Source organism: Corapipo altera, unplaced genomic scaffold (assembly GCF_003945725.1).
Source record: "Corapipo altera isolate COAL_440 unplaced genomic scaffold, ASM394572v1 49, whole genome shotgun sequence".
NCBI lineage: Eukaryota > Metazoa > Chordata > Aves > Passeriformes > Pipridae > Corapipo > Corapipo altera.
The window spans coordinates 14,429,772-14,456,098 of NW_020884879.1; the positions used below are offsets into that span (position 1 = coordinate 14,429,772).

The 26,327-nt window shown below is 37.8% G+C and overlaps 1 protein-coding gene across 5 annotated transcripts; it reads right to left on the bottom strand.

Annotated features, from left to right (window-relative positions):
* Positions 1-1,555: 1,555 nt before the first annotated feature.
* MYBL1 (MYB proto-oncogene like 1) lies at positions 1,556-26,170 on the bottom strand. 5 transcript variants are annotated; one of them, XM_027638706.1, is made up of 16 exons: positions 25,733-26,170; positions 21,852-21,954; positions 21,654-21,725; positions 18,698-18,790; positions 17,988-18,208; positions 16,129-16,312; positions 15,828-15,902; positions 14,256-14,360; positions 12,821-13,054; positions 12,137-12,508; positions 11,201-11,343; positions 10,843-10,957; positions 8,269-8,385; positions 8,078-8,182; positions 5,970-6,095; positions 1,556-4,195 (listed from the first exon to the last, which is right to left on the bottom strand). In XM_027638706.1, exons 1-16 carry the CDS (start codon positions 25,750-25,752, stop codon positions 4,067-4,069), a joined length of 2,214 nt encoding a protein of 737 aa, XP_027494507.1. In that variant the 5' UTR covers positions 25,753-26,170; the 3' UTR covers positions 1,556-4,066. The 5 variants fall into 5 exon arrangements, with proteins under 5 accessions (XP_027494507.1, XP_027494506.1, XP_027494505.1 ...); XM_027638705.1 differs by having other exon boundaries at positions 5,970-6,149; positions 14,256-14,357; positions 25,733-26,169; XM_027638704.1 differs by having other exon boundaries at positions 5,970-6,149; positions 25,733-26,169.
* Positions 26,171-26,327: the final 157 nt, after the last annotated feature.

Consider the following 26,327-nt stretch of genomic DNA (forward strand, 5'->3'; position numbering starts at 1 on the left):
ACAAGGATCCCATTGTTCCCTTCAGCTGCAGGGCAAGAATCCAAACCACTCAAGGGTTAAGCTGGCTGTCTCCAGGGGAAGCCACACAGACCAGTATGCTGCAGCTTCAAGAGGGACCAATCTTTTGGCTCGGCTGGCACAGAAACAGTAATCCACAGCTTCCTCATGAAAGTAAGCATTTAAGCCTATAAAGATTCAGCTTATCCAACGTCAAGGAAACTTATGAAAAAAAAAATTGGATGAGGTCTAGCATTAGAATACATCACTGTACTTTCTGCCTAGATAGTGAACCTTTATCTGAATATTTGTCATGAAAACAAATGCAAGAATCAATATGTTTCAAAATTTTTGCTGTTTGCATTGTGTGTCACCTTGGTCACAGGTATGGTGCAACTGTGGTTCGTTAACATTCAGTGCTAAAACCCCCATTTCACAAAGCTTGATTCACTCACAGCATTGTATCAGTTTTAGTTTTGCGCAAATTTAGTAGTTGTTCTCATGCAAAATCAGAATAACAGCAGTAGGAACTGGGCTTATTCTCACCAATCAATTCCTTTAAGACCACTTCTTCCAAGTAAAAGCCAGGTCCACAAAGTAAAGCTTCCAGAGTTTACAAATAATGAAACTTAGTGTTGTAGTTACTACCAAATTTGCCTTACTGGTTGTCCATCCACTCTACTTCGTTTCATTGAGCAAAGTCAACATAGAAAAATGAACTAGTCACATCATTAGACTTCACTTTCCTTTACCTACACTTCACCTTGATTTCAGACATCAGCAGCCAGCCACAAGAACAAATGCTCTAGTCAGTCCACTTCACTTGTCCCAAGTGATGGAGAACTTTGCACATGCAAACACGAGCAGGTCTGCAAGTTATTCATACAGTGGTCTGGCTGTGACAGCCAAATCTCCAGCAAAGCCCCCATAACAGTCAGAGTTTACTTATACAGCTTAAAGCTAGAGGACATAAATTACCAGGACCTATTTCTGAAGAACTGACTTGTGTTAGTCCCTCCTGTCTTTTTCCTTCAATAGATAACTTAATTATTTGTCATTTATATTTTGTCACAAAACTGGAAAAAGCATTACAAATTTTGTATTGAATGCCAGTGCTTCCTTCAAAATAAGAGAGTTTAAGTCTAACACTAACTCAAATTAATACATGTTTGTGAGAACTAGTGAGAAAATAAAATCACACTGCACAGCTTACACTTGCATTTACTTCTCAAGACTCAGGAACGCATACCAAAATACTTCTACCCTACAAATGAAAGGAATCTAAAAAAAAGCTTTACACTATGAACATTCATCTCAAATTGTCTTCCATACGTAAGTATTTGTGTTAAAGCTTTGAGAGACAAATATAAACTGATAACCAAATACAAGTAGGCTTACATGCAGGTTGGATTGAAGCGGGTATTAGCAGGGGACTCCAGCCCACTTTGTAACCCACTGATTCCCATGACTGCTGTATCTGCCCAGTCCAGAAAAGGCAGGTCTCTTGCAGTTTCACAAGCACACATACAAACATGTTTTCAATAAAAGACACTTACAGTAACCTGGTACATAGATGCTTTATTTCTGACATTAACGTGGTCTGTATTGTGAGATTCTCTTATATAAAAGTAAAGTTTGTAGTACAACAAAAACTAAGATAAACAAGGCATTTGTTGCACATTATGTCAAACCTTAGAAGAAAATATGGAGTAATATGTATCTAGGTTTCATGCAAGTTTGGCTGCTGCATGTACAATTTATCTATCAAGTGAAAGAAATGCAAATGCACACAACATTCAAAAAGTAATAAGATGCCTGACATATGAAAGATTAAAACTTTCCTGCTAAAGTAACAAAGTAGGAGTTAACTAAACGATCCAACCAATACCAACAGAAATTATTACTACTTACCATAAATCTATGCTTAAACTTGGTATAGGTAGTTTTGGTGATACCACTTCTACTGAAATATACCGTCCAGATTCTAGATATTAATTCTCTCTTAATGTCTGATTTCCTTTTTTGTGAATTAAATGATGTCTCCAGCATTGAATGTTGCCGTTAAATCCCTTCTGGTAATGCAAACCTAAATCTAGTACTGCCAAGAATTCCAATTGTCTCCACTAAATTGTCATAGGTGAGGAGTAATCCTGGCATGATGGGCATTTTCTGATCCCTTGCTTATATAGGATTCCCACCCCCCTTGAAATTTTGATGTGAATTAAAAACTGCTAAAAATGTTTGTGCCTACTACTATCAAAGCCAATATCAAAAAGCTCTTAAAAACAAGGATTATATAAGTTTTGAGATGTTTAAAAAAAAGTTTAAGAACCCATCACCTTCCTTGTGCCACTCATCACATGTTAAAATTCTCCATAAATAAATTCTTCTCTACCATCTTTGATATTACAGTGTTAGGAACACTTTCCACACCCTGCATAGTACTGGTTGATCTCATAAAGTTAACTAGAGAACCTGACATCATGTAATTTTACATACAGTGCATATGATGCTCGCTCTTTCCATCTCTCATAGCAGCAAGCCGATTCTGCCACTATCTGTAGCAGCACCTCCGGGAGTGGAGAGGAAGAGTGTTTGAATTATAAATAACTAAAACTACAGTGTACAGTTCTATTTACCTGTCAGTATTTGTTGAGAGCACACCATTATAACTTGCTCAAAATTAACTATGTAAAAAATCTCTACAACAAAAGCAAACCAAAACATTTCTTCAAAACCCAAAATAAAGACATAAAATAAGTGCAAATACCTAAAATAGGCAACTAAAGCAAGTGTTGTGACCTGTATACCTTTAAATAAGGACAAAGACTTTTCATAAATAAAAGAATGTTCTCTTTGCTCTTCAAACATTTAGTCAGTATATAATGGTCAAAGTTAAGTGCAGATACAATTGTTCTGAGATCCAAGGTGCCAAGTTTCTTTAAAAAAAAAAAAAGAATAAAATATATATATTGAAAATGCATTAGTTTTTAGTTCCTATGCAGGACAAAGTACTCCTGGGTCTCATGTAAGACCCCACCATTTCTTTCTAAATATATTTAAACAAGGAACAGGAACAGTTGCTGTATAATACAGGTATACCTTGTCATTATGTTGTAGACCAACATGATTTTAGGGCTATAGTGCAATCCTTACATAGATGTAACATGTACAGTATAGATTTTTACACTTCGCTGTAATTCTTCTGCTATTCCATATATTTTAAATTTGTCCTTTTTTCATTTTAGCTGTTTTAACAGGAAACAACATTGGCCTCTAGACAACCTGCATACATATAAATATCTACATTTAAGCTTTGAAATGGAAATAAATTATAAAAACAGAATCCTCTCCAATTTACAAAATTTTCCTTGTTCCTACATACTGTACAATACATTCAACAATCATCTCATTTTGAGATTTATGAAGAAAATACTGATGCTTTACACTAAACTTAATTCACCCCCCCTTGCCTACTTCTAGTACCATTTGCAAATAAATATATTTAACACTGTAGTTAATTCCATTGTTTTGCAGCATACCAAAAAAATTAGTAGTGCAACTTTCTATCCTTCCTTTGTACTTCTTTCTGTTGTGTTTCTTTATATACTAGAAAAATGCTACATAAGCAAAAGCATATTCAGTCATGTATCTTGCTCATTTGAAAACCAGTAACAACCTATAAACCTACTCTATATTGAAAATGCTCTAACAGATAAAAAATGCAATGCAAGTCAAAAGAATAAATACGAAAAATAGACCTAAAAGCTCTATGTTGGCAATACTGCAATGCATTTTCCCCTTCTTTATATTATTGTAGGGCATTACTCTTCTAATATTTAAGCAATTCATTGCAGAACTGTTTGCAATATCCTTTTGTAAAGAATGCGAGAGCTTCATGTCTGTTCTTTGTCAGTCAAAAGAAGAAAGGAAGTTTTAAGGTAACTTTAAGGTTTCCCTTGGCAGACTCTCTCAAAGACAAGACTTAATTCACATGTATCGTACAGGAATCGCATTCAACATTGTTGCAGTTTCAATGGAAAGAGATGGTTGGCAGTTGCAGTGACCATCACAGTATCAGAGATCTTGAACTGCTGTTGGTAGCTGTGTATGTGCTCAGATATCGCCTTGCTTGTTCAGTCATGATAAGCTGGTCTTCTGTTTTTCCATAAACAACTGCTTCCCAGTCACGATTTGGCTGCATAAAATAAAATTCTGTTAAAAGGATTCTTATAACAAACTAAAATACTTGAGCAATTCTCATACAACCTTTCAGAGTATTAATAAATTATCAAAGTCTATTAATAATATACATTACTGAGAAGGATCTAATTCTACAGTACAATACCTAAAAACTGCAACAAAGCTCCCTCTCTACCCCTTAATCCAGCTCCCTAGCAGTGCATTCTGTGTTATGCTTCAAGTTTTAACACACAAAGTGAAAAACACTCTTAAGAAGATACTAACTAGTTCAACAATGCGTAAAAGGGAAGCTAATTAAGTTATCTTCTCTTTGAATATCTTCCCCTCTAAATGTGCTAAGTTCAACAGGCAGAAAAACCCATTATTGACAGTTGTCTGGAGATACCAAGGAAGGCAAAATGGTTTGGCAGCTGAAAAAGAATACTGTGAAGAACTTTACTGAACCAAGTGGCAGCTGTGGATGAATGGTCAGATTTTTTTGGGAATACACTAAAAACGGTAAAGGAATTGGGAATAAAAAATGATGAATGGAAGAATAATTGAGCCACTAGTCCTGCTTCTTCCATGAAGCAAAGCTTGCACCTTTGCATGATTTACTGAATCTCAAGCTGATTTGTAGCAGCTCTAACTTGGACCTGACACTATAGCAGATTGTAGCATGATGAAGAATGCAAGATCCTCTTCCTCCCACATTGAGCTAGAAACTGATCCAAAGGATCAGTTCTACATATATATTTATGGAGAAAATGAGCTGTTTGAGTTTCTCTATAAATTTAGCAGAACTTGATTCATGGAAGGGACTTGGGGCTAGAGAGGTCACAAAACTGAGTGGGAATTTCTCTGGGGAGAGAGAAAAAAGAAAAAGATGGTTCAATGAAAACATTTGTGAGTATAGTATGACTAAGCTCCCCTTTTAGTATTCTAAAGAGCATACTTCTGGGCCAGATAGATATATTTACCTTTACTGCAATTCATAGCAGTTAATCCTTTTTTTTATTTCTTTATTTTAATATCACCACTTTGTTCTTCCTTTTCATAAGAAAAGATCAGAAAGTAATACTGTTGTCTCTATACTTAAAAATATCATCGGTAAAGCAATTAAGTAGGACAGAGAAGATCAGGCTCCAGGTGCCCTGTCTTTTTTTTGAGAAATTTTTTTCATTAATACAGAGTTGTAGATATTCTAAAAAGACACAAAAACTTTATACATTAACTCCCTATGGGAAAAACTGAAACTGGTACAAAGTCAGGTCAAAGAATCATTTCCTAAAGCTGGTGATCAAGACACACAGAGGGAAAACCAGGTTCCATGGTTTTATCAGTATGAAAAATATACAGAAGTACAAGAACGGGCATGTTACAAGAACATTTACCAAACAGAACCTGTGGATGAACTCTGCTTAATGAATCCCACTGGGCTTATTATGAAGTAAGCATCAGCCAAATTTGAGAAGCTTAAGTGCTGTAGAGGTTTAGTTTTTTTAACTCCTAGTCTTGGGTACCCAGACCTGTTTTGTAGGTTTCCCCTATCCTGTTTCCCCCCCACACATATAAATCTTAGAGACCACTCAGTGAAACATCAGAGAACTTAGTTATGAACTTTGTGGACAAATAACCAACTTACAAGAAATAAGGATCATGGAAACACTGATGGAAACTGGATCACTGATTTGAACAATTCTAGACATTCGGGCAAGACAGAAACAAAACAACAAAAAAATTCTTTGTTAACCTGCTAACAGAGCTAACAGAATTCTTTGCATCCAGACCTGAAGAGCTTTCTCCATTTTGGCATTTTTTGAAGCACATGCATTCAGTTTCTTCTTAATTACTGCATTTGCTTTGTCTGCTGGATTTGTATCCTGTTTTTCTGATGTCAGGTTACATCTGTTGTCCTGTATTTCCAACAATGGTGTCATTAATAAAGATGTGGTATATGCATTTTTTGACTATTGACAAAAAAAAAGGTAGGGAACAGGAATAATAATTAGTATTTAATACAGAAAGACTTTGACTGCTGTGTTCAGAGAAGCCAAAATGTAAACAAAGCAAATACTATCAGAAAGGCCCTAGGAAAGAATCTGAAAAGAAAAAGTGATGAACAGTATATATGAAGAACTAGCATGGTTTATAGTGGGGTCCATAGTCAATACTAAGCATAGCACAACAAGCAGCTGCTAGCATGATTTAGGTATTACTGAGTAGACAGCTTCTTTACCCTAAAGCCACACTACAGCTGATAACATTTTGTTAAGAACAAGAACTTGATAAAGTGGTAACTACAGAACAGTTTTAAAGAAAAAAGCTTGTAATTCACTTCTAGCACAGCCCTTGTGAAAGTCAGGAGAAGGAGACTGGAGTGGAAAACATAAGATTGCATCAGTTTCAGGGGGAGGAACTGCTTTAAGAACTGAAATAAGCACTGGATGGATCATTCCAGAAGAGTTTTATATGCTGATAAGGTCTATGGAAATAAAAAGAAATTAATCCAGCTTCAGTATACCAAAGCATAAGAAAGGTATATGGCAATTTTAAAGAGCAAAATTAGATGAAGTAACAGTGGTAAAAGTACTTGTTTGCTTACAAAAACACCCCAATAAACTTAAACCATCTTTAAGTATTTATTCTACCTCAGACCTTACTCCTAAGTTATCGTCACATGGATGCACCATTTCTACCTAAGGATTGGTACCTTTTTCCTTTTAAAATCAGATACTACCACTATCTCTCTTGCTAAGACTGAATGTTCCTGTTGCACAGCATTCCTCATGAAAATGGAGGAAAAGGAATTTTTCCCCAGTCCTCTGCTTTTAATAGACCACAACATCATAGTGTATCTTGGTTTTAGCTTAATAACCTGGACATTGGTGATGCACAATACATTGTTGTCACAACAAGACATAACTAAGAAAACACCAGGCAATTTGTTTGTGGTTGGAAGGGCTGCAGCACTGCTGCTCCTCTTAAGGGAGATGTTCTCAGGGAAGTGGGGAATTCCCACTAGGTGGCAGAGCACCCAACGCCTAAGCAGATACCTAGGCTTGGCACAGTCTACAAAGGCATTTAGGAAGGGAATTCAGGAAACCAGTATGACTCAAGCACCTTAAGCATTCTTTTTAAGGACTTTGGCTCCTACCTCTTGAATATAGTCTTGTACCTAATCAAGAATCACAGACATTTACTCTTTCAGAATTAAAAACATACATACATTATTTTAAGAAGCAGACTAAAGTTTTCCTACAAACCACAATACTAAAGATTAATCTATTCAATCATTCAAAACATTGAGTTACTTTTTAAAGGAAAGAAGGACCATCAGCCCCATATCTTCATGTTTTGGTTGCTGAGGCAGAAGTATTCAAATTCCTACAGGTAGAGGTAGCACACAAACCTCATCTTTTACATGTCTGGTATTTCTTAAAATATTGCACTATATGAAGCAGGAAAAACATGCTGCCTAATATGCAATTAGGTATCTTCAGAACATATCTGCCAGACTGTCAAGTATGCAAAGCACAGGAGCAAGTGTCATCTCCTGGTATATTACAGAGCATCCACATGCTGTGCATGCTAAAGTTTATAAGTAATCAGCATGGGAACAGCTTTGCTACAGTACCAAACCTGCAAAGCATTCACATTACTTTACCAGTCCTACTCTGAAGTCCTGGAAGAAAGAAGTCACATGTGAATTCAAGCCAAATGTTCAAGTATTTCTTAAGTATTTTAAATAGTATTTCAAACTAAATGTGATTTTCACTTTCTAGATATATGAATCTAGCCTTAATCCAAAAACTGTATTTTAGTTCACAGAACAAAAGATACACAGTTCCACATTCATACTGCTGCCAGTGCTGCTCTTCAGTAGTTTAATACTTACCTGTACATCTAAACTATTATCTTCTGTGAAGCGCTGGGCACCAACCTCTTCTTTTTCCTGTGAATCTAGGACCAGTGATTTTCTGACTTTTTTAGAAGAGTTGTGCTGAAATAAACATTTTGCAGAGGAAAACTGTAAAATATTATTTAAAAGCGGTTCTTTTCTATTTGAAATTATTATTGTCATATTACCTCCTGCTTGCAGCTTTTATAGACAGTGTCATCTTCCTCCTTGGGAAATATATCTGTTCCAGTTTCCTCTTTTAAAACTTCCCTAATGTCTTCCTCCGAGAAGGCAAGTGGTTGTGACTAAGCGTTAATTAAAATTGAAAAAGAAAATACAGGAAGTCTATTAGTTGTTAGTTTTTACCACATCCTATGTTCAGCTAATGTAGGCTAGAAAAGAGATCTTGCAAAATACAGCAGCGGATGAAAGGATTTAAGCTACTGTAGTTAAAAACTTCAGGGCTACATTTCACAGCTATGGAGATTTTTAAAAGTTAATTTTACTCCACATTATTTATAGCCAGATAAAACATATACATGCCTCAAAAATGCAAGGTAGCATTGAAGAAGACAAACTATTTGTTTGCATTTATTAGTAATGGTTATCCACTGATAGGAGGGGTAAAAATACTTTATATATACTAAATATCTATATAAACACATATATACATATACATGCATACAGTACTAAAAAACTGTACCAGGAATGTATGACTTGTTGGGAAAGGCATTTATATCAATTTTAACACAAATCTTTGCATAAGACATTGATCTTTCTAAATACAGGGCAGAATTTCACAGAAGCCATACAGATGGCTCCTTTGTGTACCAACAGGAGAAGCATTCCCTTAAGCCCTCAAAATTTGATTTTGAACAGGAGGTTAATAGTGGACAGAAACAGGAATGCCAAACCACTCCATTTGCATAGTGAGGGACTGTGAATCTATAGGGTAACACAGATGGTGCCAAACCCTGTGGCAAAGTCTGAGCTGCCTTCTGTGTTTGCAGAAAAGAAGTAGTCAATATATATTGGCTGGAATTTTTTCAGAACTTGAAAAGCATATGTCTACTGAATTCCAAAAGTTATTACACATTAACATACCTTAGGTAGGCTAGGAAGAGAACAAAAATTGAATTCATTTGGAACAAACAAACAAGCAAAAAAGTAACATTATCCATAGTCAATAACTACAAAAAAAATCTCCTGTGACAGCCAGAAGAATCAGAGGGTTGTGAACTGCTATACTAAGATTCTTGGATTTAGGATGAAAAAATTACAGATGTCACTCAAGTTTACCACACTGTGGTGAACATCTAGTTTCAGTCCTAGCAGAATAACTAAAGCCAGAAAACAACTCAGCTCTTACACAGTCCAGAGGATTCAAAGATAATGCAGTTTTTCAAGTCAAACTTTTAAAATAACGAGGCCAGTCATACTCATCTACAGCAGCTTGCTCTCACTAGATTACCCAGTTGGAGGACCCACACCCATTCACACTCTCACAATTTTTCTTTGACAAAACAGAATGCTAAAGTATTCAAATTAAAATCTCAGACAATTATGTAACCACCTGTAAGGTGATACATAAGGTTATACACAAGGAGAAAAAAACTCCTGACGGTTTCCTGGAAGACCCCAACACCTGGGAAGGCATTTCCAGAAACCGATGAGAGAGAGGAGTGATATGAAGATAACACTGGCCTTTTTTTGCAAACATCCTGCCAAAAGGAACACAGGAAAACGAACTTTGGGCCTATGTCATTTGTCTATCACTCCAAAATTAGTGTAATGCCACTCAAACTGCCTAAGAAAAAGGTTACAGAAAGAGATTGGACATAAGAAAAGACGGGAGAGAAGTTCCATCAACACTGCAAGAGACGGTTGATGAGCTAATCTTTCTCCTCCCACTCCTGGGGATGCCTGGAAGGTGAGACATATCTTATGCATGCTAATTACTTGCTTCTAAATAACTAGAGCTTACTTCTGTTTTATAGTATTCTCAGTAAGTTGCTTTGCTTTAGAGTGTATGCTTATGCCTTGATTTATTATTATTACTACGTGGCTGAAATGTGTTTTTGCAGTTAAACCCTATTCCAGACAACACAAACCCTACAAATTGTCACAAATTTGTATTAACAAACGTGTTAATTTGTGAACTGTTAAAGTGAGTCTGGTTTTAGGTGCTGACAGTTTTGTCGATGGCAAAATAACTCATAGGAGAAACCTGCTGAGGGGTTTCCCTTTCTCTATGAAGTGACGTGACTCTGTTAAGCGAAGGGTCTCACCTAAGGAGACGCTAACAGACTGTATTAGACATTAAAAGGCTTTGATCTCCTGGGAGGACGCTGATAGACAAAAAATAAATTAATACAGGTTGGACAGAAAATTCTTCTTTTCTGCCCCTTTTAACATGACACTATCTTATAAGACGCAGAGTGTTAGCAAGGCTAGACAAATTTAAAACAACTCACAAATATGAAACCAATGCATTTAAGATTACTGTGTATGTAATTATGGACTATATATACACCAAATTACCATTCAAGAAGAAAATGCCTCCATACTACACTGAAGGATATGAGTCTAACGAACAAATCTGAAGCATTTTTGATTGACATTCTAGGATAAAAAAAGTAAGTAACTGAAACAACAGCAGTTAGAAAATGCTTTTTAAGATCACACTGAGACTTACAGTACCTCAAAACCAAGAGGGAATTTAGACTTCAACAAAGAAGAAAAGAAATAGCATCGTCACATACCATAAGTCTGAGAGGACCATACTTTTTTTCCTGAGCAGCCAAAGCATTTTTAAAAGGAGTTGGTGTCCTTGGTGTTGAACCCAAAAGAGATCTTCTCATTGTGGGAGTTCTAAAACTATTCAAGCATAGAAAAGTGTTCATACATGCATTTTAATATTTTATCATTAGTAATGTAATAAAATTAAGCTAAGAAACATTTTAAAATACCTTAATTTGCACAACAGATATCACCACCATGAATCTCAAAGTATTAAGATCACCATAGTATTACCCCAGGTGTATTAAACTTTAATTGGATTTTGACAATATTTGTTTTCATTTGAGCAACACCACCAGACGTTTAATGTAATAATCCTACCCCACATTTTCCTTTTGATCTTGTGGTGTCATTTCCTTGTGTAGAGGAGTTGTAATAAGAACTTTCTGCCCACAGATTGGAGTCGACGTAAATGCAGGATTTTCAAAGTTAAATTGTTCATTTCCAGAGCAAGTGTTGAAAAACTAAGAAAAAGAGAGGAAAAAAACCTAACAAACCTTATAGGACAAAGCTTTACCATTATACTGAACAGTAAAAAAACTCCCAAATTATACACATATCTCTAAAAGGCTTTTACTGACAACCCAAACACACTATTTTTGACTTACACTAGAAGACATTTCGCAGAATCACAGAATCAACCAGGTTGGAAAAGACCTCCAAGATCATCAAGTCCAACCCTTGACCCAACACCACCGTGGTTAGTAGACCATGGCCCAAAGTGCCACATCCAGCCTCATCCTAAAAAACTCCAGGGACGGTGAATCCACCAACTCCCTGGGCAGCCCATTCCAATGTCTGAATACCCTCTCTGTAAAAAATTTTTTCCTAATATCCAACCTAAACCTCCCCTGGCAGAGCTTAAGACCATGCCCTCTTGTCCTACTGCTGGTTGCCTGGGAGAAGAAACATTTATTGCTGAAACCTTGATTTTCCCCTTAAAATCCCTACTGCTTAATTAGGTCACAGAGACAAAAGGTCTCTATCAACAACTATTTGCATGAGAAAGTGTGAGCTCAGACACAAGTTGGTCGCTGCTGCTGCCACCCTCCCTCATCACTCTTAAAAACAGAGGAAATAGGTTTATTTAACGATTTATGGTTTATTTTTAATATACTTACCCTTATGCAGATGTTTTAAGAAGTTTTTTGACATATTTGTTTAGGCTGCAACATATGACTAGGGAAGAAACTACTTATAATTTATAACTCGCTCACTGCAGTCCTCATGATCAGCCATATTTAAAAATAAACTCACCTGTGATGGAGAAAACGGTAGTGTTTTCACTGGTGTACGCTTTAGTGCAACGTTAACAGCATCATTACACAAGCCATCATTCAGATCACTAACTGGTGATTGCCCAACACGCAATCTCTTTTTCTTTCTTAGGATAGCAGGTGGATTGCTGAACTTAGTTAAGTTTGAGGTTGTTGAAAAAACGGTTTCTTCGTCACCACTGACGCTACTACTGTGGTTTTTGCCATCAAGCATAACGCCAACATTATACTGGCACTCGGGAGCTCCTTCGTTGTGTTGAAGCCGCATGAGTTTTACTGGAGCTGACTTGACAGGAGATACAACAGCCTCTGAAAGCTCAAAACAGGTGACATCACTCCACACTACCGGATCCTATGAGGCAAGATGCAAAATACTCAAAACACTAGCATGCTTATTCAAGGTTATTTCACAATGTCCAAGCCAGTCTATCAGCTGTCTACCTCCAGAAGCCATATACTGAATTATTCTCCCTGTAACTTTCATACAATCCTAAAACACTGAATATTTTAAAAAATAATTATGTTTAAACAGCAATAAAACATTCGATATGGCTGAAACTACAGACAAGTACAAAATAAGGTATTTTTAAGAGTATTTTACACATACTCTGTAAGTTGATATTCCTAAATAAACACTTCTTTTAAAGAAGAAATACAAACTTACAATTTCCATAAGATCTAGCGTCTCTGCAAATTCTGGAATGGTTTGTAGAGGTGTTAACATTCTATTTGCTTCAACACCCAAATACTTAGGTGGCGAATTCTGCTGAACAGGTGTGATGCGAGCCTCATCCATGCTGTAGAAATCACTTGTTTGTTCCTCAAGGCTACTTAGTGTATTAGGCATACAATCCTCCATGACAAAACTTCCAGACCAACAAGGTAAGCTTCCAGCTTGCTAAAAAGTTATGAGGAAATACATTAATCTTATTCAACTTAAAGTTTGAAAAGAGTAAATTATGTGACTGCAGGGCAGGAAAAAAAAGTAGTGTGTGGGAAGACTACGCATAAGTATTAATTTTTGCATTTTCAAATACTAATTATGTGTTTCAATTAATGCAGTTAGTCTTCTCCTTACATTAACATACACAACATTTTCAAATTGTGTAAGATTTTTATCTTACCTCTCATTCATATCTCATACATGCTTATAACTTAGATAATTATGGGTTGCATTAGAAGCCATCTCTGATCCAAGTTTTCTGTATACCTGAACACCAGTATATTATGAAGTCATCTTCACTGGAGAACACAGGTATATTTCAAGATGTTTGTAGAATGCGAAACACTTGTTTGATCTGATTTTTTTAGGGTAGATTCTGCATTAATAGTTTACTTAACTTCTAAATGGTTATCCCATTTTAGTAGACTGCTTAGTACTCAAGAAACAGATTTTAGTTTTCATTGGAAATCTAGAAGCAAAACAGATTCCACTAGATAAGCAGAACATTCCACTGTTTCAAAAGAATGTCAGTGATAGTTCCACCACATAAAACTGGAAGTTCACCTGTAATCTAAATTAGCGATCAGTATGGTTGGGTTGGTGCCTGATGTTCACAGCCTTCTGAGGAAATCAATGACTGTCATCTGCAAGTTACCCTAATTCCACTGAATTTATGCATAAATTGAGTACAGTGCCTGCTTATTTACTGTTAGTCATGTCCAAATGTAGATATTAGGTATTGCAAGTACTCACACTGAAGTTTGACAAAAATATAATCTACAGGATATTTTGAAATTAAATAGAGCAAAGCCTATGTATTTTTCACCTGCCTCTGTTGAGCAGATTATCAACATTGCTAATCTTTTAAACTGAATGGCAGGGATATCAAATGTGTTATCTCTTGAAGAGGATTAAAATCCTGGGTCTTAGGAACAACTGCCAAACTGCTGGTCACATTTCTACTGTCTTCACAGTTTAGAAGGTTAAAACTGCACTAAAAATAACTTGTCTCAGTCCTAATATATAGATTTTGGTTTACAACTCAACAGCCATAAGTTTGATTTTAGAGGGTCAGGTGAAAAAAGCACACTAAATCAAACAACCAATTGCTGAGGATTAACCTCAGTAATGCATATCAAACATTTACAGTCCTTACAGAAGACATTTGTTTTCTTCTGATTTCAGTCTCTGCTGACATAAGTAGCAATTCGAGTTCCTTTATTTTCTTTTCTTTATCAGGATCATCGTCAATAAATGGCTGCTGAAAAATTTAAGAAAGCAAGCATTACCATTTTCCACTTCCACTACCCCTTCACAGTAAAAATTCTACATTACAACATAGCTGTATTTTTAACAGGAATCCACATATAGAGGGAACTGAGCTGTTCAAGTTGTATCACATTTTGTAGTACAGTAGTCACTCACAAGCAAAACAACTCCAATTACCAGGAGATGGATCTGATGTTATAGTGGTATACAAGGTAGTATTTTAACACGTTTCTAACATGGCCTGTAAATGGTCAGCGTGCTATAGCTATGTTCTATCGTTAACAGAACCAACAATGTCGGCACATTGGAATATGTGTTCATGTTTTTGTGTGCTTTCTAAAGTTTTGAGTTATTTATCCTCACTAAGTGTGTAAGAAAGTGTTTCAAGTCAGCATTTGCAGAGTGTCTACACAGGCAATCCTACCACTACTAATTGGTTTTGATTGGTTCGTTTGTTTTTAGCCTCCTTAACACTTTCCATTATTGTTATAAACCGGTAAGTGAGGGTATATGCCACGAGTTTCAAAACTAGTTATAATCCTGAGTTTAGAGAGTACTTCCAGAAGCACAAAGTATCTTATATTTTCCTGTGTACAGCAATCCATAATGTCAAAGGCCATATGAGGTTTTGTTGTGACTTGTATTCTTACACCGAATCAGGGAAGAAAATGCAACATGAAACAGATGACCTGCACAAGAAAACTTCAGGTTAGGTAAAGAGCTCTGCAGAATGCCTCTAACACATCTAGCACAAACAAAACATGCATTTTTCCCTGTGTCAAAATAATTTTTTTTTACTAATTCTAAAGTTGCAAAAGTTCTTCCAAGGAGTCATACCAGAAGCAAAGATCTACATTCAGTCTGCAACACGTGAGGAATTTCAGATATATTCCAAGCGAGCCCAAAGAAGCAAAAGGAAATAACATATCCAATTTTTATTTGTTTTAAAGTTCCTCAATACTTCAAGCATTTAGAATGCTGCAAAAGAGCACCTTCAACTGATTGAAAGACATTTATCACTGAGAAAGAAATAAAAGCTATTGAGAACAAAAAAGCACAGTTAGAACTCTAAGTCACAGTAAATAATTTGAACTGACAGTTTTTCAGATATATTTATTACATATAAGTAGTACAGTCTTGCCTTAAATGTCTCATAAGGTGGTAATACTAACAGGTCACAATTTTAACCTCATGATTTAACAAGTAGACTAAGTTTTAAGCCATATTTCTGTCAGAAATAAGGCCAAACATCATGTTTCTGGGAAATACAGAGAGCTCCATTTTTCCTATCTAGAAATACCAATGATGCCAGCAAACCTAATTATAGAAGAACTTGTATAAATTTAGGTGGATGATAGACTAACAGACATATTGAAGATACAAGTTTTTAAACTCTTCATTTTACTGTATAATATGCAGTAAATTCTCTTTAATTTATGAAGCCTGTTAACAAATTTACCTGAACTATGTTGGAAGATGATGGAGCATGTTCTAGACAGCTGCCTTCTGGTGAGGCATACTGATATGCTGGAATCTGAAAAGACATAAAACATTTTACAGACCCTCAACAAAAGGAGGCTATAAAATTATCTCTAATTTATTGCATGTAAACTATTTATTACTGTTTACAAATCCTAAGTTTCCATAAAAATCACAAAAAATATTTAACCCATCTTCAGTATTTCAGATTTATTTCTTGTTCCAAACCAAACAAATTTTTGAAACTTGGAAATACTTATTACTCTGAATTTTGAACTTACATGTGTCTGAACAGGCATATAAAATTGATTCTGAGTGTGCAAGTGTTCCATAGTCAGACAAGGTTGGGGCTGAAGTTCAGAAGAACTAGTGCTTTCAGACTTTATAACGCTTTGCAAATATCCTTCCTGTTCCACTTTTCTCCGCATTGTTGAATTCCAGTGATTTTTAATTGAATTATCAGTCCTAAAATGGAAGTGTAAAACAGTGACTGGTTTCCGTATCTCAAAATTTAATATATGACATAATTTACAGGGTTTGTAGAGTAGGTTAATCTGAAGCCACAAATCCAGAAAACTCCAGCAGTTAGACTGAAAGTTCTATTATCAGTGGTGGTTTTGGTATAATTACTAGAAGGCTACTCTTCTAAAAACTTCCTTCTACTAAACTTCAAGTCTGCAAGAAATTAAAAGCAGCAAAAGAGAAAATCTTGGTTCTGACTGTTATCATGGGTGAGAACCTTTTTTATTGGATACTTGGAATGTAAGACAATCACTCTGGGGTCCCACAGCCTAATAAGGGCACTTTGGCTAGTGTTTGCCACTGGAAGACATCTCTTCTAAAAACGTGACAGTCTGCAATCCCAGCTCTGTGTTTTATGTGCAGCTTTGTGGAAGAACATGTTACTACTCTTTGTGCCCTTCATCTTGTATGGGGAGAAGCAACCATGGCACTTTGACAAGCAGGTTGAAACCACTTTTAACACTAGAGAAGCATTTAGGGAAGAGTGCAGTATAACCGCATTACAGTCTAAAATATTAGCAATATTATTCCTAGCCTTAGAAAAAGGTACACAGAAACAAAAATTGCTTAAAGCCCCACTCTTCATTTAAGCTTGAGTCCAAGAAGTATTCCCCTTTTTCATCCCACTAGTATTAGACTCTACAAATCTTCTAGGTCTAGAATCTCTACCAGTCTTCAACTAAGAGTCATCTAAGATTTATTTATAACAAACAAGTCAGTGAACTAGGAATTCCTCTGTCAAACTCATCTTCCCTCTCTGAAATTCTACTTAGATGCAATCAGTTCTCTTCTCATTCCTCCAAAGGATTTTCTGTGAGTCATGGATTGCGTACTTAATCGAAACTTCTAAACACACACCTCTTATTCCACTAACATAACAAGTGCTGACATTCCTTAGGCAAAGCTAGGCAGTCACCTCTGAACACACAAACTGAATTCAAAAAGGGACAGCTTAACATTGAAATTCAATTAACAGTACAGGGTAAAAGCATTATTTCATTAAACTCTTTATACACTAAAATTTTCTTTTCCACAAACATAGAAATTGCCAATCGGACTTGAAACAAATATAAGGAGAATAATGCATACAATTAATTCTTAACTTAGAGACTTCATGGTGATCAACTAGCTTTGCAATGCATGACTCCTAAGTCTGGACTTTTAAAAATTACTAATATTTTCTTTTACAAGTGTCCAGCTCAACAAGTGTTACAGACACACACACACAAAGAAAAAATAATCCTGATCTTAAACCAAGAAAGTCACCCTCAAATGCAGATTAATGAAGGCACTTTGTCATCAAGTTTGATATCAAATCATTCCTGCATTATTACTTGCAGTTAACTCTCTTCAGCTCAATTGCAGAGGCTTTTTAAGTGATCAAGAGATTTTGAAGGTACCTGCAAAGCGTTAGAGGTTTTTTACTGGTTTTATGGTTTTTTAAGAATGCATAGTCAAATGCAAAAGATCTTAAGAATTTTTAGCCTCTATCAAGATAAATATGTTGTGGTGTAAGTTTCAACAGATGCTCTCTGACTAATAAGTTACATTGGAAAGGGTAGTGAGATGACCGCTTTTCATATTACAATATTTAACAAAAACAAGAGTTGCAAAGCACCTTCCAGGAAGAAGTTTGGCTATTTCAGCCCATCGGTTTCCCAAACGCTTGTGAGCTTCATAGATTATTCTGTCCTCTTCTTCTGTCCACGAAGACTTTTTTACCTCAGGATTGAGATGGTTATGCCATCTCTCTCTGCACTGCTTGCCTATTCTTCCCTTCAGGTGTTTTGCAATTAGAGACCAGCGCTTTGGACCATACTTCTGAACTAATTCAATAACCTGGAACACAGATGAAAGCACATTACAGTTCCAAAACCTAGTTTACCTAGTCAAAAGACTGAGAACACTGATAAACTCACATTATAGAATAGCACTATAATAGTCACCTTGATATGATATTAGACCTAAGGAGGCAGATAATGACTTGGGGGGTTAAAAATGATTTTTCAAGAAATCAAAAAATTACTTATTAACTCCGAATTCTCTGTGTTTAGAATATAAATATATACTGATGAAAACATTCATTTGTAAGTTTTCTTTCTGTCGCCCATTGCATAAGCTGACATTAGGCAGACCATACATTCCATCTACTTAAAAGCAGCTACAGTTTTTTTTCTTCTCACACATCCCAATGTAAGTATCCATGTCACAAGACCCACCAGACATCAACTCTGTGGGAATGAACCTTAAGAAAAAGTACAGATTCTTAGCAGTCATATGGCAATTTTATTACAGTAAAAGAGTAGAGTTTCAATTAGTTTTCATTACCCTCTGATCTTCTTCTTTAGTCCAGGGACCTTTAATCAATTCTGGGTTTAGTACCTTCTGCCATCGATGCTGGCACTGAAAATCTGAACGATTCTGAAATAGTTTTAGAAGATCAGTGTAGCTGTTAAACTCTAGAATATGTAAATATGTAAGTACTTTCTACCCAGAATTATTAGCTTATTTCAAATTAAAATGCTTATTTAGTCCTTTGTTCTAAGTATAATAGTTAAATTCTCCTTTATTGTTTCTTCTTCCATTCGCTTATAAAAACTTTTCTCCAGAAAAAAACAGCCTTGCATGAAGCTCTAATCAAATTACTTCAATGTACTTACTTGATAATCAAATTCAGAACTTACGCTTCTTTAGAGAAAAATTTAGAATTATTTTTGTCCTCATTACTCCACACTTTCTCTGAACTTTGTGGTTGATATACTTTTGACATTATCTACAACTTAAATAAGGAGAGAAATTTTTTAAGGAAATACTTTTTCCTTCAAATAAAAGTATAAACCTTTTTCCAAGTCTCAGATGAACATATTCTCAGTTCTTTACTACAGTGTTAAGGAAAACAGATTTATATCAAGTTTAGTTAACACATACTAATTAAACAACACTGCTTTTGCCGGTCAGGACAGATGGTGCTTTTCTGTAGCTTCACTAAGGATCTTTTGAAATATTGTTCCCAGTTATGAAAGAGAAGTAAGCTTTCACTTAGCTTCCTAAAAACTGTGTGTAGGAAAGGCTTGGTCCAATCCTTAGAAATATACAGGTAAGAGCCTGCCCCAGCACAGCATACTAGCATTCCTTTTTTAACAGTGGGACATGATTATTTACTCGCTTCAGTGCAAGCTGTTGGACAGCAAGTACCAACTGCAAGGTTTTGCTGGGCTCGTCTACAAGTAAAGGTGTTACCATGCTAAAGTGAAGTTAACCAAGCAGCAATCTGCCAGACCAGAAAAAACACCCAAAACACTAATATCTGAAATTACACTGATCACAATACCTTCAAAGTTAATCACAAGTAGTAACTGCATGATTAAAAGCACACTGGTTTGTTAAAAAACATTTCCTGGTGAAGACAAGCTGTAAAAGAACAGACTCAATACAGAATAGCTGTTCCCATTTTGAGAAGGGAAAAAAAATTAAATTGTGGTCTTTTAGTGTTTTTACCTTCCAGACATTTCTGAAACAATAATATATTTTTGGGAGAAGAGCAAAACAAATGATGGGATGAAACAATAAAATCATTTCAGTCTGCCTTAGCTGCAAAAAATTGAAGGCAATTGTGTTCCCTCTCTTGAGAGTCACCTTGAAGCCATTTTCACTTTTTGGGGGCAGAATAGAGGGAAGGTTTACTTGTGCCCAAATGAGGCTTTGAAAACACAGAATTTTGAGGGCCTTTACATGCTAGTAATTGAAGACACACTTGGTTTTCTAGCAAAAGACCACCAGTAACTAAGTGCTAATTATGCTTGCCTCTATTTATTGGCTTTTGAACACTGCAACAGGTCACCTAAAGAGGCTGTGGAGTCTCCATCCATGGAGATATTCAAAACCCAAAAGGACACTGTCCTGGGCAGCCTGCTCCAGCTGACCTTGCTTGACCAGGGCTGTGAACCAGATGATCTTGAAAAGTTCCTTCCAACATTAACCATTCTGCAGTGGGCAACCTGCTGAACAATAGCTTTCTTGTCTCCAGAAGCATTTGTTTACATCTGAAGAACTTTTTATTAAAATGCACCTCCATACTACACCTGCAGATCAGTATCACCAAACATTGTATTTTCAAACAGTTTAATACACAAGCTTTTTGATATTATCACATTCTCCTCTGCCATTCACTCACTTCATTGATTTTTAGAAGGGGATAATGTACATATAAGGAATACTGATTTGCTCATGCACTCCTTAAATTTAGAAGCTTTGACTTTATTCCCTGATATCTATACTTTGCCACCTGGAAAAAAAAAATCAGAAGCATCACAGTTGCACAAATATGATGATTACAATGAAAAGTTACAGCTGTTCCACGTTTAGAATTCAAGTCTACGTTTAGCACACAGGAATTTCATACAACCCTATCATCCCACACAATATTAAAAGAACCTCAAAGGTGTGAGGGGATGCAATTTTTAATTTCTAATATTTGAATATTCGATACCACTTCCAGGCAGTGATTTCAGCCTTAGATTCTAGCCATGTTTTCACAGTAGGCATTTTATAACATTTGTTCAGAAGAGAAACAAACATCATCAATTCTAGTGATAGGTACTTTCTACCAGTGTCTCTCATATAGCTGAAGAAACATAAATGTTTGAACCAACAGCTCTTTTACTCATTCCACCTGACCATTTGAACAGAACAAGAAATTTTAAGTGTCAGTAGGAAACTTCCATGACACCTGCTAAGGTTCCATTTGTAGTAACTGAAGATATCATCAGGTGGAAAGATTTATGTATGTTGGGGAAGCAGTCATCACTGTAAAAACAAAAAACAAACAAACCAAACAAAACCCAACAAACACACAAAAAATAATTAGAAAAAAAAATCACCCCCGTTTTCCTATGGTGTTTAAGAAATGGATCCCACTCCTTTCCAGCAATCTTTCAAACGCAATCCACTCTCCTAACTGCTTCAGAAGCAACCCATGAACTGTAGATGTGGTCACCAGAAGTAATGCAACCAGTAAGAAACAGGAACATATTCCATAATAAAAACAAATAGCAAGTGAGAACCGAAGGCATCAACTATTTTTGATCATTTCAGACCAGCGTTAGAGCCTGAGCCAATAAGATTCTCCGAGGTCTGAGCTAGGTCTCAAGTCTATTCTGGAAGCATTCTCCAACATAGTTTTTACCGTTATATGCTTCTGATTTCTATTTCACCCCATTTCCAAACTAAACATATAACCAGATGAACATCAAGAGAACTTAACTGAAACAGAGGTTCAACTTACTTGTAGATGACTAGCAATGAAAGCCCAATCATCTGTACCATTTTGTTCCACCAGCTTCTTTAGCCTTTCATCCTGTTAAGACATAACCTCAGCCAATAAATGTTACGTGCTGTCCCAATACAATGCTAAATAACAACATATTTCATGAGCTAACAAAATCATGTAGGAATGAAACTAAAACCAAAAAAAAAGTATTACCTCTTCACGTGTCCATTTCACCTTGCTACATATCTTCTTCAAACCTTTTTGCTGTGGTACTTCATAGTCATGATCCATATATTGAAAGTCATCATCTTCCTCACTGCAGGGTACAACAGAAGAGTGAAGAAGATCAAAATAGAGTTTAAAATACCTCTGAATAATCTTTTTTTCCCCTAAGTACTTGTGGTTTTTTCCAGTATGTACCTATTGTTCTAAACTGACATACAGGATTTGCACGATCGTAAGACCTACCCCCAGCATTTCACCGTGTCAAAGGAACAGAATTAATTTTAATTTCAAGGCCACAGACTGTGATATGGACAGATAACTCATTCTGAGTGAAGACTTAAATATTAAATGAAAACTACTTTTTAAGATTCATGGCTTTGTAACACATTTGTGAATCTTTATTTTACACAAACGAGCTTATAAAATAGAGTGGTTTGCTAATCTGAAAACACAATTACGATCCACCTCCATAACTAAAACAACAAACACAGGAGTGTCGAATAAGTGTTAACCTGAGATTTTAAGTGGGCTCCTGACTTCACTAAAAGTGTTGCCTCAGTGTTACAGGCATTAGATACAAATCTCTGAAGACAGGTACACTCCAACAAGAAATAACTATGGCATCAGTGCTGAGCCTCAAAGTGCAGAGCCAGAGGGGCAGGCAGCCAGGTACCTCTGCGACTCCACGTAGATCACTCTCCATCTACTGGAGAAACGCGGAACTCCACAGCCTGGATAAACAAAGTCTTCCAAACAGGCGGCACAGAGAAGTGTTTCATGTAAACATCGCTTAAACTTCTGTTTCAGTGACTCATGTTAGTCAGCATAAATTCAAACACATGTGAAAACCTAAGTCTAACAACAAGAGCTCCAGTTCCCCTGCATTAATTATAGCAAAGGCCCAAAGAAGGGATTCCCATCCCAGTACATGGCTTAAATTAAAAAGCAATTTCATACTGAAACCTGTATTTTTCTCCACTTTATTATCGGTACAAAGTATGATATAAATATCACAGACTCACGTTCAAAACTAAACTTACTAGATCTGCTCAACCCTGATAATTACATCAATTTTTCAACCAAGAGTAAAAAAAAAAACAAACAACCTTTCCCAGTAATGGAATTAACCTGTGCTGGTGTCCTAAGAACAGATTAGATGGGAGATCTCTACATTATTTTCCAGATCAGCAGAGCATGCTGATTAACCACATATGCATTATTTGTCATTTCTCATGAAGTATGTTCCTGTTAGCCACAGAGAACACATCTTATTCAAAAGCATTACCACAGGATAGTAAGTGCCCACTCTTGCAGACCCAATGTATTTAAAGTTGCTTCTACATCCTACACCACCACCTGCCTTTGCCCTATTTTGCTTCATGATGCAGTGGAAACAGTAACGCAAACATATTAAAACTCTGTGCAGTTGGTGAACTACAAGGCAGTAAAATTGTCAAAAGGTCAACTGCAAGTTCTTCATGGTACTTTCAAAAAAAACAAGCTACAAACACAATGATTGTAAAAGCTTTGCATTAAGTAGCTTAGGACTTACAAAAAGAGAATTTAAACTCAGAAGTAACAAAATTTTTCTTCCCTCTCACGCTTCCTTTTTTTGTCTTTTGTCCACAGGTAATCTACAAACTTAAGAGGTATATCTTGGTATTATGAGAAGCATATTTTGGTATTATAAACCGATTACATACCAAAGAAGCCATACAGTTCACTTACAACTAAAATTTGGCCTTGTGGTTAAGGCCTTTTTCAACATAACCTCCTCACCTACTGCACAGCAAATTAGTTCATGAACAGTTTTCAGTTACATGAAAAGTCACAGGGATTTAAAAAAAAAGAAGGGGCTCCCTGTACGCGGCAGTGACGCTGAAGAGAACGCCAGTACCAGACACCGCGGAGTCCCCACCGGCGGCAGTAGTGGTTCAGAGCCCTGTCCCTGAAATTCTGCAGCGGCACACGTGTCCCACAGCCAAACCAGCACTGCCCTGGATCCCTCCCTGCACTTTGCAGGTATGAGGGCCAGCCAAGCAGGCACTAACCCCTCTTGCACCTTGATTTCACATGAATAAACACCTAGTCCTGAGGCTTGTTTCGAATAGTGCTCCAATAGATTAGAAATTAAATACACATGAATGGGACTACTAATTTAAGTTTTCAATTAAACAAAGATTTTCAAACACGTGGGATTGTTATAGTTCATTTGACAATTCTTTTGCAGTTATGAAACTGCACTAAATCACTGCACCAAAGTGGAAAACAGCCACCAAGTTTCATCAAATAAAACATCTGGACCAATAAAGCAAATACTTCGTGAGCTCTGTGCTAGCCATCCTCGCAATTCTGAGTTGAGAATCATCAAAGGAAAAAAATCAAGCTTGTAAATGCAACAACCAAGAACAGTTTAAAATTAATTTAATATAACACTAAATTAAACTTAATTCCATTTGGTGCAAAACAATTACACCTCTCTCCTTACTCAACACCTAGATTAACAATCTTGAAATCACCTTTATGTAAACTCACAGCTTCAATAATTTAGTTTTCAGTGGAACTATCATCATCACACTTATCTGGAGATATCAACACACACTGACGCAGTATTTCCCTAGGGCTACTGACCTCTAACCAAACCTTCCTCTGCTATCCACAACCCACTGTATTTTCAACCATGAAATCAAAGCACTCTATAGCCACGTGAGAAAATTCAAGCTAAAGCTTGACAAAAAAATGAAACTACTGCTTGCAAGATCACAGATGAAAGTCTCTTAAGCTACAAAATACAGATTAGAAGTAACAAGAAGCATTCTGCCTCTGAGCTGATTCTTGCAGACAGCCAAGCACAGACAGCTCCACCAGTTAGCAAAGCCCCTTTGTGGCTTACACAACCAGAACCCCAAAGCATTGCTTGCTTGTTTTAGTCACAGTTTTGCAGAAAAATATCATCTTACAAACTTTTTCCATGTTAGAGAAAAACACAAAGGCAGTTTTAACATCTGTAACTTTGAAACCACCCTCAACTACATGAAAAGTATGCGTTCACGGTAAACCCCTGATGCCTTGGGTGAATCACTGAGTATCTTTTCCTTTCTCAGTCCTAATCCTTTTCTTACATTTCTTTATCACTTTTCAAAAACTGATCTTCTATTTAGGACAAGAAAAACCATAGTGACAAAACAGTTCTCCGAGACCCACCTTCTGAATACAAAGCAAAGACACACCCATTTTCATATCAATATGACAAAAGAGGTAGGAAACCCATCTGGGGCGGCTGCTGCTGGAGTTCTTGAGGAAAACATTATCTCCCAGGAATATTTCAGGATAGATTGTGACACCCTCAATCAAAGAATATGCCGAATCAGAGAAAATAGGTGCACTGAAGATACTGGAAGAATCAACAGGCCCAAACCTTACATCAAGGCTGAGCCAAAGCCACTCGGGAGGTGAAAAGGAAGAAGTACTATTCCGTCAGAAGGAAAGCAACCAGCAGGGAAAGCCACTGAGGAGACAACGTAGTTGTTACTGACAGGCTCAGTTGTCCAGGTAAGCTACGACAGACGGCCCGAGGGAGAGCACAGAGGTGAGAGCAGCTGCCAAGGGAAAGGCGGGATTTGTGTCCGAGAGGTGGTGCCCGCAAGCCCGAGGGAAGAGATACCTGTGCGGTGCCGGAGGGGGGAGGGAGGTGGGCAGTGACAGCCGGGGCGGTGGCAGAAGGCCGGAGCGGCGGTGAGGGGCGGGGCGGCACCTGGCCGGGATCCCGGGGCGCGGGGGGGCACCGGGGCGCAGGGCGGCGGGGAAGGCAGCGCTGCCCAGCAGGGGTGGGTGGCACAAAGCGCAGGGAGCCCCGGTCCCGCACTCACCTGCGCCGTCTCTCCGCCATCCTCGGGGCGCACCATAGGGGGGGCAGCCACGGCCGCGGGGAGCAGCGCGGAGCCCCCGAGCCCCGCTCGGGCTCCCTCTCTCAGGACAGGGCAGGGGACGTAGCGGGGCACTGGCGGGTCAGGAAGGCTCGAGACGGGCAGTGATCCTCCCAGGGCCCGCTGCTGCCCGCGGTGCCTGCAGCACCCCGGCGGCCGCCCTCAGCCCCGGCCCGGCCCGGGCGCGTCAGGCATGGCTCGGCCTGGCCGCTGCCCGCAAGGACGGGGCGCGCAGCGGCCCCTTTCTCGCCCCGGCTGGTGTCTCGCTCCCCGCTGCTGTCAGAGCTGCCGCGGGCTTCGGCGGTGCGCGCCCACCCTTCCCGGGCTGCGCTGCTCTGCTGTGCCCCGCTGTTCAGCGCCGCCCTGCCCTGCGCCCGCCTGGCCCCGCCGCGCACCGGCCGCCGCCGCTCGGGCTCAGCCGCCGGCGCTCGCGGCGCGCTCGGCCGGTGCCGCCCGAATCTCGCGCGCAGCCTCCCCCCCGCGAGCCGCCGTTTGAATCTGCGCAGGCGGACTGACGCCCCATTGGGCCGCGCGCGCA